This window comes from Talpa europaea (assembly GCF_964194135.1).
Source record: "Talpa europaea genome assembly, chromosome: 7".
NCBI classification, from domain to species: domain Eukaryota; kingdom Metazoa; phylum Chordata; class Mammalia; order Eulipotyphla; family Talpidae; genus Talpa; species Talpa europaea.
This window is the reverse complement of record NC_140074.1, coordinates 84,877,497-84,892,280: the sequence shown is the minus strand read 5'-3', so window position 1 is coordinate 84,892,280 and position 14,784 is coordinate 84,877,497. Positions and strand designations below refer to the sequence as shown.

Genomic DNA, 14,784 nt, shown 5'->3' with positions numbered 1-14,784 from the left:
TGGAGTAATAAATAAAAGACTGAAAGACTGAAAGATTTCAAATTAGTGAATGGCATTGTAGAATCCAAAGCACAAATTTAGAATTACAGAGGAATGAATAAAAAAAAAAAAAACCTTTAGGGCCTCCCCGGTGGCGCAGCGGTTGAGCGCGAAGCTGCCCGCAGCCTCTGCAGCGCCGGTTCAATCCCTGGCTACTCCCCGGGCACTGGAGGAGGGTCCCCCATATGGCACGCAGACCTCTCCTGCCGCCCGCTGCTCCCCTCAGCAGTGTACTTTGGTCCTTCTGCCTGCTCTGCTCCCCGCTCTGGCTCTGGTGAATTCTCTCACCCTCCCGCACTTCTGACTGTACCCAGTGCTTGTATAAATAAATAAAAATAAATCTTAAAAAAAAAAAACTTTTATGCCTTACAGACTTTAAAGGCGTTGAAACTGGCTCCCAAAAAAATTAGAATTTTCAACAAAAATGGCATAAATTGGCATAAACAATTGGGAGGGAGAGTCCACAGAGTAAATACTTGAAATGCAGAGTGCTTTCTTAAATATGACTTTTCTAGAACATATATCTTATATATTGAAAAAAACAAGCTCTATTTTATAGTTAAGGTAAAATTATAAAGTGGTTTTTAATATCTGACACCACATTTAAAACAAAAAAGGCTTCTACCGATTTTTCAGAAGTCCAATGAAAATTTCTTTATATAACATTACCAGATTTCTTTCTTACAAATGGACTTCTACTGAAGTTGTATGATCAAAGTTCTAAGTAAATTGACAATAGAAACTTTATGGCATGCATTTAATTAATCATTCAAGGTCTAGTCTCATGCTGAGTAGCAAAATGTATCTGAGATTTGCATGACATGATATGCCAGGAAAGATCCTAATTGAAATGAGTATTTTACGTAGAGACTAAAAACCACTTTACAAAACAGGAGCTGAAGTTGTGTAATTGTTTTACTACCTGAAAGATAATATTTTCCACTAGATACTGGAACTTCCTCTTGCAGTTCAGAATTCACAAATAGTTCCTTTTCATGAGTTTGCTCCTGAGTTCCCTCTTCCTGTGGAGGGATTTCGATGTACTCAAAGGGAGTAGCCTCCTTTTTCTTATTTTCTCTTAAGATACTATCTACTCCTGATTGTGCAGATGAGTCTATGGCCTGTTGTTCTTCTGGAACTGATATTTGTTCTGCAATTGACTCTCTGTGTGGTTCTTGTTCTAATACTGACTCTCTGCCTGTTTCTTGTTCTAAAACTGAACCTCTCTGTGGTCTTTGTTTTGTTACTGAGTCTCTGCGTCCTTCTTGTTCTACAATTGACCCTCTTTGTGGTCTTTGTTCTGTTACTGACTTTCTGCTTGTTCCTTCTTGTGCAATTGACCCTCTCTGTGGTCCTTGTCCTGTTGTTGATGTTTTACGTTGCCTTTGTGCTGTTTTTGATTCTTTGTAAAGTTCTTGATCTGCAGTTGATTCAATCTGGATTCCTTGTCTTGAAGTTGACTCTCTCTGTGGTGGTCCTTGTTCTATAGTTGACTCTCCATTTGATCCTTGCTCTTGAGTTGATCCTATGTGGGATTCTTGTTCTGTTAGTGATTTTCTGTACCATTCTTGTTTTTCAGTTGACTTTCTGCCTTGTTTTAGTTCTTGAGTTGAAAGTATGTTTGGTTCTTGTTCTCCAATTATCCCTCTATGCTGTTCTGATAGGTGTTGTGGTAGTGTTGATTTCCCATATTCATGTTGATCTGGATTTTCTAACAATTTACTTTGGGTTTTGCTAACATAATTTTTAGCAAGTAATGTATTCATCTCTAAGAGTGCTTTGTCAAAGTCTTCATAAATGTGTTTCTGATTATCCATGTCTCCCCAGAGCTCAGGCAAATCTATCTCTTCAAATTCAATGAATGGCCCTAATGCAAACACAAAGAATTAATCTAAATAATTGATCTTAAAAGTCAGAGTCAGAGCTAGTAAATTAATGCAAAAAAGTATTGAGTACAGTGATTGTACTAACCAAAATAGGTCTATTACTTTAAACGAATATCAGTTACTGTTCACTCCAATGTAATAAAAAGCAAAAAGATCCCAACATAAAAGATGCTCACTACTATAAATTAGAATGTATGCCTTCCTAAAAGGTATGGTTTTGGAAATGAACAGGATTTTTCTTTGGTTACTTGGAGCATTGCTACTTGCTTACACTGACCACGCAAATAAAATTTTTCCTCTACTTTTGGTCCTCCCACATTAAGCATAGGATGAAGAAGAGGAAACAGGTCTTCCACCTTGAATTCCTTTTTGCAATATTTGCAGTATCAAAATAAAAGCAAGACTCTATACATGACAATCTTTGCCTGGGCTATATTTTTCCAATATTCATTTTCTCCCCCTTTATCTTCCCTCACTTTCTTTTTCATTCCTCAGTTCTTTTCTTCCACTGCTCTCAGACACCTGGTTCAGAATTCTAGGGATAGATAAAATTTATCAGAATCATACTGTTAAAAAATAATAACAAAATAACATTGGTGTTCAGGACTACAGAAAGTGAGACTCATGTCACAAGACTGACTTCCTCCCTCCCAAATAATTTGATCATGTTCAGTGAAATAAGCCAGAAAGAAAAGAAAAATATCAGATGGTTTCACTTATACTAGGAATGTAGAGGATCCAAATATGGGATCGGGGGAAAAAAGTAATAATAATAAATTAAAAATCAAAATCAACAGGAAACTATAAACCAGAGACATTCTGCATGCAGTGGGAGAAGGGAGTAGGATCAAAACAAGGGTGGGAAAAGCACAAGGAACCATGGTAATGGTTCACGGGTGAATGGGTGGTGGGAATTTCATGGGGACTACAACCAAGATGAAAATGCATACATTGTACAAAAATGATGTAAAAATATATAAAATAAAAAAGATTTTATTGTATAAGTTCAGTAAGGGTATATAAATAAAAATACTTAGAGAAAGGAAACACTTTTCTGAGAAATCTTAGAATTGTAAATTGGGCATTAAAAATTAGAATTACCATTACCATCTTAATTTCCTAAACAAATTGTCATTAAAGTTATCTTCATTTGAATGAATTTAAAATTGAGTTCTGAGTTCACTCTAGACAATTTGTAATATTGCAAAATAGTGAAAAGTATATCTAGTGGTGATGAATAGTGAATTTCGTGGGGAATGGACAGCTAGATATACCTATTATGATCTAAGGGGGATGTTATGTGAAGAGATTCCATGAAGATAGAATGACTTTCTATGGCATCACTCCAGCTTGAGCACACTTCCTCGGAATGAAACTTACATTGTCTTGGGTTTCGGAGTAAATTTCTAAGCATTCTTGGACTTTGATCATAGAATGTTTCTAGTAAGTCCAATGTCCTCTGCCGATCCAAAAACCCTAGCTAGAAAAAAAGTTGACAGTTATAGAGTTCAGATTTTTTTATATAGACAGACTATGGTTTATGGAAGCTTTTATCATCACCACCACCATCACCATCAGGTAAATAAAACTGCAGAGTCAAAATCATGAAAACTAGGGCCTCCCTGGTGGCGCAAGGGGTTAAGACACAACCTATAAAGCTATCCACAGCCACTGCAGCACAAGTTCGATCCCCCGCCAAAGAACTACCCACATGGTGCAGCAGACCTCTCCAGTCTTGCCCACTGCTCCTCTCAGCAGTGTATTTCAGTCAGTCTGCCTGTTCTGTTCCCCACTCTGTCTCTGGTGGATCCTCTCATTCCCCCACTCCTCTGGCCTGTACCCCAGTTCTTGTATGCATAAATAAACAAATCTTTTTAAAAATCACGAAAACTATATCTTATCTTTAGACTAATACAATACTTCCCTATATTGTGACATGTCAAAATGCCTTGCACTTAGTAGATGTTTAACAAGTATTTGTTGCTACTGACTTAATTGCTAAATGCAATGTACATGTCCAGTTCTCTGATCTGACCTGTATATGACACCTGAAACAGTTAAATACCCCTTACTTGTCTTGTCTTTTTTTTTTGCATTGTTTTTATCAGGAGAAAAATTTTATTTACAGCATACTATGGAAAATGGACACTGGTGTTCTCAATATCCAGTATGATTGTTAACATTTTGTATGTAAACTTTAAAAATATATAATTGATATTGAGGGACATGTGTCCTTCTTAATATTGCTTTTATTTATTCATCATTATGATCTTATACATACACTTAAAGAAATATATATTACAGTAGTAGCTCACCCCTTTTATCTACAGGAGAAATGTTCAAGAAACCCTGTGGAAGCCTGAAACCATGAAAAATACCAAGCCCTCTAAATACTATGTTTCTTCCTATAGACATAAACCTATGATTAGGACTTAATTTATAAATTAAGTATAGTAAGAGATTAGCAATAGTAACCAACAATAAAACTAGAACAATAATAACAATATACTATAATAAAATCATGTGAATGTGATGTTTCTCCTAAAATATTTTATTATATGTAGTATTTTTGGACCAAGTTTGAATCTGTGAAAACCAAAACCACAGATAAGGAAGGGACCACTGTATGTCTTTTAATTGCTATATGGTATTATGTAATATGAAAACACCATAATTTAAAAAAATTCCTCTATTGATGGGCATTTAGATTATTTCCAGTATTTTAATATCAAAATAATGCTACAATGGATATCCTTATACATATGTCGTTATGTACACGTGCAAACATTTCCCTAAGATAAATAACTAGAAGTGTAATTAATAGATTGTATACTATGAGTATTTTATCCTTTTAAAACATCCCACAGGGTCTGGTAGCTTGTCTCTCCACTTTCATTAGTCTCTAGATACTTCTTGATCTCTTCTTTGACTTCTTCAATGATCCAGGAGTTGTTCAGAAGCATCTGTTCAGTCTCTACGTGTTTCGGTTTGTTCCAGGATTCTTTTTGTGGTTAATTTCTAGTTTTATAGTATTGTGGTCTGTGAAAGTACTCTTATTTTCTATCTTTACAGCATTGTGGTCTGTGAAAATGCTCTATTTTTGTTGATTTTCTGAGATATGTTTCATGTCCTACTCTATAATCTAGCTCTACTCTTGTGAATGTTCCATGTACACTTGAGAAGAAAGTATATCCATTTCTTTATACATGTCCAGTAAATCCATTTGTTTTTACACTTCATTTAAGGCCTTTATTTCTTTGTAAATTTTCTGTCTGGATGATGCATCCCTTTGTGTCAGTGGTATGCTGAGGTCTCTGACTATGACCATATTTTTTTTTAATTGGAATGAATATTTTTGTGTATATGTTATTTTACATCTGTTAATAGTTATTTTGTTACTAGGTGATCATATATTAGGTGCATACCAATAACAATTATATCTCCTTGATTAATTTTCCCTTGATCATTATAATGTCCACCTTTGTCCCTGATTACCTTTTTTAGTTGAAAGCCTAATTTATCTGATATGAGAATAGTAGTCCTTACTTTACTGAGTTATTAGCATGTATGACTTTATTCCAACCTATTAATTTTAGTTTGCATTAGTCTTTCCATTTTAAATGGGTATCTTGTAAACAAAGTATTGATAGTCAAAAATTACCCACATGGTTAGTCTGTGACTTTTTATTGGTGAATTCAAACCATTCACTTTTAGGGTAATTATTGATATGAAATGTTTATCACTTGTCGTTTTTGTGTTTAATTTATAATTCTGTTGTTTGTTTTTCCATTTGTTTCTTTCTGCTCTTTGTGGATGGCTTTCCTTAGTATTTCTATCCATTTCTTTGTTTCTTCATCTGTGAATCTCTATTCCAGATTTTTGGTTAGTGGTTATCATGGGGGTTTTACTTAAATTTCTATGACTTAAGTCCTCTATGAGCTGGTGTCTGCTCCGACTTTTAATTATACAGGTTCTGTCCATTTCTTCCTTCCCTTTAGTGTTTTGTGGCTAACTCACAGTATTCTTGCTTACGCTTCTGGTGTAGTATTGCTATTGTCATTTGCTCAGGAATTTGTTTCATTTTTTCTTTTCTTGTAGAAGAACTCTTGTGTGGCAGGTCTGGTGATGGTAAACTCTGTTAGCTTCTGTTTGTCTAGGAAAACCTTTATTTTGCCTTCACATTTGAATGATAATTTTGCAGGATAGGAAGTTCTTGGCTGACAGGATTATGAATACTTCCTTCCACTCTCTTTTTGCCTGGAGAATTGTCTGGGCTGAAATCCAGGGAAATTCTAATTTGGGAGCCTTTGTATGTTATCTTTTCGCCTTGCTTCCTGCAATTTTTTTTCTTTATCTTTGATTTTTGATAGTTTGACAATTGTGTGTCTAGGTGTAGATCTTTTTGCATTTAAAAATCTGAGTGTTCTCTTTACTTCCTAGATATCCATATTTAATCCATTCATCAGGTTTGGGAAATTCTCAGTTATTATTTTTTTTTAATGGGGTTTCTTTTCACATTTCTTTCTCTTTACCTTCTGGGATCCCAACTATTCTTAAATTTCCTCTTCTATCATAGAGTTTCCTCATTTCCCCTTTGTCTTGATTCTCTCTCTTCTTCTAAACAGGTGATATTTTCATTGGAGTCTTCTACATCTGAAATTCTTCTTTCCAGTTTAATTCTATTTAAAGTACTTTCTAAATCTGTCCACATTTTATTCAGTATCTTTTTGTGATATTTTTACATATTCATATATTCTTTGGTAAAGAATTCTCTTTGTTCCTGGATTTCCTCTCTAAGATCTTGCACCTACATATCTGCCTTTGACTGACCTACCACAAGCTCATTTAGCATTTTTAATAATGTTGCTTTAAAGTCTTAGTTTGATCGTTTATTTCTGTATCCTTTATATTAGTCCCAGGACTACTGTCCTTCTCATTTTGCTTTTCCATCTTGTGTTCAGATGTTCCTTGCTTCCTAAACATATATATAGCCTTATTTGCTATTTGTGTGTGCGTATGTGTGTGTAAAAGTGTGTATGTGTTTGGGACACAGGATTTGGTGTGAAGTGGGGGCAAGAGAGGTATCTGGAGCTTTAATACTCTATCTCAGTTTGAGGAGTAAAATTGGTTGCCCCTACCTCCTCTTCTTTGGTTCTACAGTAAGCTGTATTCTGTGCTTAGGTTGTCTTAACTTCCCACCCTGACTCCCTAGTGCTTCTTTCTGCCCAGGGTCTTAATCTGCGAAACTTGAGTCTCCCAGTGGGAGGAGCTAGGTCTGGACCACCAGGCTCACATTCTGAGACTAATTTGGAATTGGCCAGAGGTAGCTCTGTGTGGGGTAGGGGGAGCACAGCCACAGCGGGGCTTTTGCCAACTTGTCACTATAGCCACCAACAACAACTATGACTATCACTGCCCTGTCCCTGCCTCTGCTGCCACTTCGGCTGGCTGCAATGTCTATGGGCTGTTGATTTACTTCTCCAAGGATTCATGAGTTGTCTCACAAGTCCTCTTCTTTGTTATTGTGCATTTTATGGAGTCTGGCCTGGATCAGCCTGGCATCACTTTGATCTCTTCTGTGAAGGGGAAGAGGAGGGAGGTTTTGGAGTTCCCAGTTTCCCAGGTCTGCTCCAGCAGAGTTCCCACTGCCCCAGGTCCAGTACGTGCTCACTCACGTGTCAGCAGCGTTCTCCAGGGAAATCCACAATGTCCCAGGTTGCCCCAGTCGTGACTTAGGTGATGAGAAGGAGCTAATCTCCAACCCCAGTCATCTCTTTCTTTTCTCCCGCTTCTCCCCCTTCAGCGACCACCAACCTGAGGTTGACAGCTTTGTGGGAAAGTCCTGGGACTCTAAAGACAGGACAGACAATCTGAACAAATTTTTTTTATATACTTGTTTTATAGGGAGAGAGTGATCCCAACCTCTCTATTTTGCCATGTTGTGGGTGGAGTCCGTATGAGCATTTCAACTTTAAAAGTTATTACAAAATTGCTCTACCTACACCAATTTACATTGGTATAAATGAATACATCATTTCTCCTTATTTATGTCAATACTTGTTATAATTAATTTATCAATTTTCCCCCAGTCTGATGGTAAAAATAGCATCAATTCTTTTAATTTGCATTTGCTTAATTATTAGTGAGATTAATATTTTTTAGTATTTTCATATATTTATTGTGTACTTGGGTTTCCTCATCTATGAATGGCTTTTTCAAGTTTTTTCCTATTCTAAATTGAAAACAGTTGTCTGTTTCTTAATTCATGAATTTTAAATAATTATCATTCTGTTATCCTTTCCCACTTTATCATTTATCTTTTAATTTAATGAGTTAAAAGTTGATGAGTTGAGCCATTTTCATGTTTTTAATTTTCAAATCATCAAATGTATCAACCATTTCCTCTATGGTTTGTGCTTATTGGGAATATTCTTTAGAATATACTGCCTATACTGAGGACAAAATGTATGGTTTAGACATATGCATATATATCTAAAACTTTAAAATTTTGTTTTTCATATCTAAATCTCTGCTCATATGGAACTTACTTTATTAATGAGATTGAAATCTACTTACACTGGAGCTATTTATCAAAGGAAAAATAGTTAACTTTAGTAGAGGGTATAGCTTTGCTCCAAAACTCAAAGGATCTCTATCTATACCTTGATTCTACTGTTGCAACTTGCTATAGCATTCCAATTTGCCCTTTACACTCCAAATACTGTAGGATCTTCTAGGTGCTAAAGTACAAGGTAAAGAAGTGTTTTTTGGGGAAAAAAATTTGCTCACCAGCCTAGTAACCTACAGAGACTTTTTTTTGCTCTGGGACACACTCTGGCAGTTGACGGCATAAATAATGCATAGAGCAGCACAAACGCATGTGGTAAAAACTTGTTCTTTAAATATAAAAAGGTCCAATAAGTACTGTATCTCTTTCTTAGTAGCTCATTAACATATTTCTCAAGAAAGTGCCATCTGGGTCCACCTGAGAGACATGGCAAAGGTGCACAAGGGCAGGCTACATATGAAAATTAACTTCAGAAACCTTGTAAGCATTGGATGTCTTCCCGTTAAATGGCAAGAAGATTCTAGCATCTCAATTCATTGAATGTAAGCCATATTTGAATAAATGTTTCAATTAACCTACCCAACAAATTATTAAAAACCATTGATAGATACTCAAAATATTACTCCTAAGTAAATAATATTGATTACTTTGAGTCAATTCTAAGTAATATCCATCCTCCTTAGTCTAAAGGTTTTAAATCAATTCCCACATGTGGTCCCCAGTTTTAGACTGTTATGAATTAGCAGATATTCTAAACTATTTAGAAACTATTGAAAAACTTCAGTTATTCAAAAACTTCAGTTATTCAGTACAGATTTTGACTCTTGGACACCCAGAGGTCTGACTGCAACTTGGGGTCTAAGAGCCCAAATGTACAAATGAATGTTGTACTGTTGGGCCTTGAAAAAAATAGACATCTCCTTGCAAGCTAACTGCCCCAAATAAATTATAGGGTCTCTAAGGAAAGCAACATTAATAGTCTCAAATAAGAAATAAGCAATTTCTTCTACTGTCAAGGGAGGCTTAAGAATATTTGTGACTCCAGTCTCAGCTTCTACCCAAATGTAGCCATTTCAAGTCTCAGTCCTATCTGGGTTGTATTCTGTATATGTTAATCCGTTTCCTTTGTAATCTATTTTCTAGTAATTTCTGTGATGTATCCCTTTTTCCCCACGAATATTAACCCTAGCAAATTACTAAATGTTCTTTGAAGAATACTTGGTGTAAGATCTACAGTATATACTCATGGCAATCTTTTAGAATTTTTCCATAACAGACTGGAAATTAAAAACATTCCCATCAACAACAACGGTCTAAAAACTGGTCATTTAAAACATAGTTTGAGAAGCATTGGAATAAGGATCTTACCCTACCTTCCCACCGTCACAGTATAGGAAGAGCTCAGCAAACATCTGCCTCTGCATGTCAGTTTTTATGACATCCCTGAATTCATCTGCACAGTGGCAAAGGTGCTTAAGTAGTGCCTCAAACATTTCATTTTTAAAGTCTTCAATATGCAAAGAGATATACTGCAGAGAAAAAGAGGGTGAATGATTGATTTTATTTATTTTTTTTTTTATTTTTTTATTTTTTTTTTTATAGAGGCATGCTTTATTTATTTGTTTGCTGGTTTGTTTGTTTGTTTTGTTTATACATGCACTGGGTACAGTCAGAAGCACGGGAGGGTGAGAGAATTCACCAGAGCCAGAGCGGGGAGCAGAGCAGGCAGAAGGACCGAGGTACACTGCTGAGGGGAGCAGCGGGCGGCAGGAGAGGTCTGCGCGCCATGTGGGACCCTCCTCTGGTGGCCGGGGAGCAGCCGGGGATCGAACCGGCGCCGCAGAGGATCGAACCGGCGCCGCAGAGGCCGCGCGCAGTTTCGCAACCCAGCGCTCAACCGCTGATTGATTTTAAATTGTGCCCTTCACTTGGATTTTTCCAAGGATAGAGTCAAGTACATGCTATTATTGGCTGCAATTTTTTCCCATATCTTCACTTGTCACATAGATAAAGCATTTTCTTGTTAGTGCTATTCTACAGGCTGTGCTGCAGAAAGAGGTAATCAATATAACCTCCAAAACCATACACTAGTAAGAGAGACCAGAGACTTTTGGAGAAATTTCCCTCTAGAGTACCAGCAGTGTATAGGGCAGATTTTTTTATCTCACAGTATGAAATAGCAGCATTCATAAATGGTACCTGAAAATTAATAGTTCTAAAAATTGAATGTAGTTTTTCTTCTGAGGTAGCAGTGTCCAATTTGTAGTGAATGACTCTACTTCCATAACTATAAATGACTGGATCAGGGGAAGATACTTAACCTAAACAAAGCCAATCAGATACTCTCCATTGGGAATTTAGAGTTAGGAATGGGGGATGCCCAGAGAGGAGTTAGACTTGTGAATGTAAAGTTCAGAGTTGATGGGTCACCAGATTCTTCCATGTGAAATGAGGATGCAGAGTCTCTACATAGTCTTTTCCTGAAGCCAGACCATATTCCTGTCCTTGGGTTCTGTACATTTTCAACTACTTAATTCAGGTTGGTATATATTTCTTACAATTAAAGAGTAGTAACTAATATAGTTTGTTTAATGTGGAAAATTTTGTTGACATATTTCATTGACACATAATTTTTGAAATGAGGGTGTAAATGGCAGGAACATGGGCACAGTGCAGGTTTTCTGATCCCATGCAGACCGGGTAAAGGAGAAGTCAGAGTCCTCAGTGGTTTTTTGCAGGTCTTTTATTGGGGTTACCAGGTACACAGCAGGCAGGGGTGCAGGGGGGCCGGGAGGCTGGCAGTCCTCCCAGCCCCCAGCAAGTCTTCACTCTATCTGGGCTCTCCGGCGTTCTCTGCTTCTCTCTCGGCTTCCTCTGTTCATTCTTGGCATCTTGGCTTCTGCTGGTGTCCCCATGACGCCGACCTTAAAAGCCCAGTCTTAGCCCAGGTGAATCCCATCTACCTATGCCCACACCCTACTCCAGGTGCCCGCCATCAGGCATGCATTCAGGACCACAATGATCCATCATCTATCCTGATGGCGGGAGGGCAGAAAAGCCTGACATTTTTCCTTACCCTACAGAGGGATATAGTGGATATTTCATTTCCACATTAATATTATCTAAGCAAATTTAGAATTTATAATGTAAGAGATACATTAGGCTTGAATCCATATTAATGATCATAAATTATTATTCAACTGGTTTAGAGATCGAAAGACAAAAATTTAAGGCAGAACAAAAAAAAAAGCTTTTTTAAATATTTAGCTTCTTTTCCTGCCTAAATCACCTAGTTGTCATTACTTTTGATGGATGATGAGCCTAGTTAAGTTCTCATCTGTTACCTTGGGAAGCAGAACAGTGTGATGATTAAGAACATGTATTTTGGAGTCTGTCTGGGTTCAAATCCTAGTTCCTATTTACTGGATAAGTAATCTTGGGTGAGTCACTGAACTTCGCATTCCCTATGAAAGACACGTCAAAAAAAAATTTTGTACCTATTACCTATGGGTTTGCTGAGCGAAAGTATTCTTCTGTTAAGTGTAGACTACATGACATAGACTACCAGGTGCCAAGTGAACTAAACATTAAATTCTAAATGGAACAAATTACAGCAATTTGCCAGTGTCCCTCAGAAAAATAGAAAAAGCGGAAACACAGAATAGCCTTTGTGTTTTCATATCCTCTCAAGGAATGAATCAATTAATATCCTTAAATCCTGAAATGACTGATTGATTAATGTAATAATAAACTAATATCCTTCAGTTTAATAGCTCTGTCAACAGTTAGACATTTGAACTCCATTAATTAAGTTGTTGCTATGTGCTGTGTCCTAGTCTAGTGAATTCTGTTCTTCTCCTTCTGACTTGAAAAACAAAACACTGACAATTTGGTAAATGTCACATTTACCAGGTTGGTAACTACTTTTAGATGCTATAGTTCAGTGCCATTGGGATTCACACTTTAATTATAGACATACTGGAGAGTCGGTGAAGTGGGTGATATAAAGAGCAGTAGAAAGGAATCTGTTTGGAAACTTAGGTATTAACTTATAAACCATATTTATTTTTTTAAGAGCCCAGAAATCTATTTGTGAGGTGATGGCAGAAAGTATTGATAGAGAATTGGGATGGAGAGGTGGGAAAGGGAAGGGAATCACTTAAGTGTCATCATCAAGCTTGTCCCCACCTTCAGGAACTGAAGCTTGGTCCTGCTGGAGAAATCTGGGAATCAGGCTGAACCCACTCCCAGAAGCTATCCCACCTGAAAGGAGAGGGAACTGGGATATTTATTCACCACATCTACTAGTCACTGACCAAACTGTATTTATAAGAACTGGTAATAAATCATGTTTTCAGGAATGTTTCCAGACCAGGACTAGAGAATATTGAAAAACACAGGTTATATTTATTATCTATCATTGAGGAAGTAGTGATTTCAAATAGCATTTGAACAGAATTTTAGAGCTCTTATTTTAGAGAGGGAGCTTCAAATAACAATTATTTTTTGTCTCGTTGATCTATCCATTGTTGATAGTGTTGTGTTGAAGTCTCCCACTACATATGTGTTTCCTCTGATGTCTGTTTTCAGAGATGACAATAGTTGTCTGATATATTTTGGTGCTCCTTCGTTTGGTGAATATATGTGAATGAGTGTTGTTTCTTCTTGAAGTATTGTCCCCTTGATCATAATGTAGTGACCGTTGGGGTCTCTTTATCTTTTTGAGTTTGAAATCTGTTTTATCTGATATAAGTATAGCTGTTCCTGCTTTCTTTTCTGGTCCATTTGCTTGTAGGATTGTTTTCCATCCTTTAACTTTGAGTCTATTTTTATCATTTGTAGCTAAATGTGTTTCCTGGAGACAGCAAAAGGTTGGGCTTTGTTTCTTAATCCAGCCTGCGACTCTGTGTCTTTTTATTGAAGAGTTTAGTCCATTTACATTTAGAGTTAATATTGATATGTTAGCATCTTTATTTGACATTGTGTTTGTCTTTCCTTTGATTTTATTTATTTTTTTCTTTTAATAACTTTTTTAATTTAAATTTTATTTTTATATTCCCCATACAATTACAACCCCCTTATTTTGACCCCAAGCCCTCCTTTCCCCACCCCCCCACCCTCCATAGAGTGTCTCTTGTTCATAGTTATTTGTTGATTTTGATATTTTCTTTCTTATAGTTATTCTTTGTCCTGGTCCCTTACTTAAGTTTTCTAGATTCCTGCTATGAGTGAGACCATCCGGTATTTTTCTTTTTCTTTCTGGCTTATTTCGCTGAGCATGATCCCGTCCATCTCCATCCATGTTGCTGCAAATTGCATGTGTTTATCTTTTTTGAATGCTGAGTAATATTCCATGGTGTATATGTACCACATCTTCTTGATCCAGTCATCTATTTTTGGGCATTTGGGTAGTTTTCAAAGCTTAGCTATTGTAAATAGTGCTGCTATAAACATAGGCATGCAGTTGCTCTTTGGAATTGATGTTTCTGTGTCCTTTGGGTAAATACCTAGGAGTGGAATTGCTGGATCATATGGAAGCTCTATGTTTAGTAGGTCAAGAAATCTCCACACAGCTCTCCATAGTGGTTGGACCAGTTTGCACTTCCACCAACAGTGCAGGAGAGTTCCTTTTTCTCCACAACCTCGCCAACATTTGTTGTTGCTAGTTTTTTTAATATGTGCCATTCTCATGGTGTGAGATGGTATCTCATGGTAGTTTTGATTTGCATTTCCCTGATTACAAGTGATGTTGAACATTTTTCATATGCCTGTTGGCCATTTGCATTTCCTCTTCAGAGAAATTTCTTTTTAACTCTTCTGCCCATTTTTTGACTGGATTATGTTCTTTGTTTTTGTTGAGTCTCATCAGCTCTTTGTAGATTTTTGTGATCAGTCCTTTATCATTAGTGTTGTGTGCAAAAATGTTTTCCCAGTCGGTGGGGTTTCTCTTTGTTTTTGTTATTGTCTCTTTTGCTGTGCAGAAGCTCTTTAATCTGATGTAGTCCCAGCTGTTGATCTTTGCCTTCACTATCACTGCTTTGGGTGATGTGTCTGTAAAGATGTCTTTGATGTGCATATCATGGAGTGTTTCGCCTATATTTCCTTCTATGTATTTTATGGTTTCAGGTCTTATGTTTAGTTCTTTAATCTATTTTGAGTTGGTTTTTGTGCATTGTGTTAGGTAGTAGTCAAGCTTCATTCTTTTGCATGTAGCGACCCAGTTTTCCCAGCACCATTTATTGAACAAACTTTCTTTGCTCCAATGCATATTCTTTGCTTTTTGGCCTTCT

The 14,784-nt window shown here is 36.7% G+C and overlaps 1 protein-coding gene across 1 annotated transcript in view; it reads right to left on the bottom strand.

Moving 5' to 3' along the window:
• EFCAB5 (EF-hand calcium binding domain 5) overlaps window positions 1–14,784 on the bottom strand; it is a gene marked incomplete at its 3' end in the record, with an annotated part of 87,025 nt that overhangs the window by 48,442 nt on the left and 23,799 nt on the right. Inside the window, exons 5-7 of the mRNA XM_084237851.1 lie at window positions 9,868–10,023; window positions 3,306–3,405; window positions 962–1,906 (exon numbers count right to left, since the gene is read on the bottom strand). Coding sequence (XP_084093977.1) covers window positions 962–1,906; window positions 3,306–3,405; window positions 9,868–10,023 — 1,201 coding nt within the window. The remainder of the gene's footprint in view (window positions 1–961; window positions 1,907–3,305; window positions 3,406–9,867; window positions 10,024–14,784) is intronic.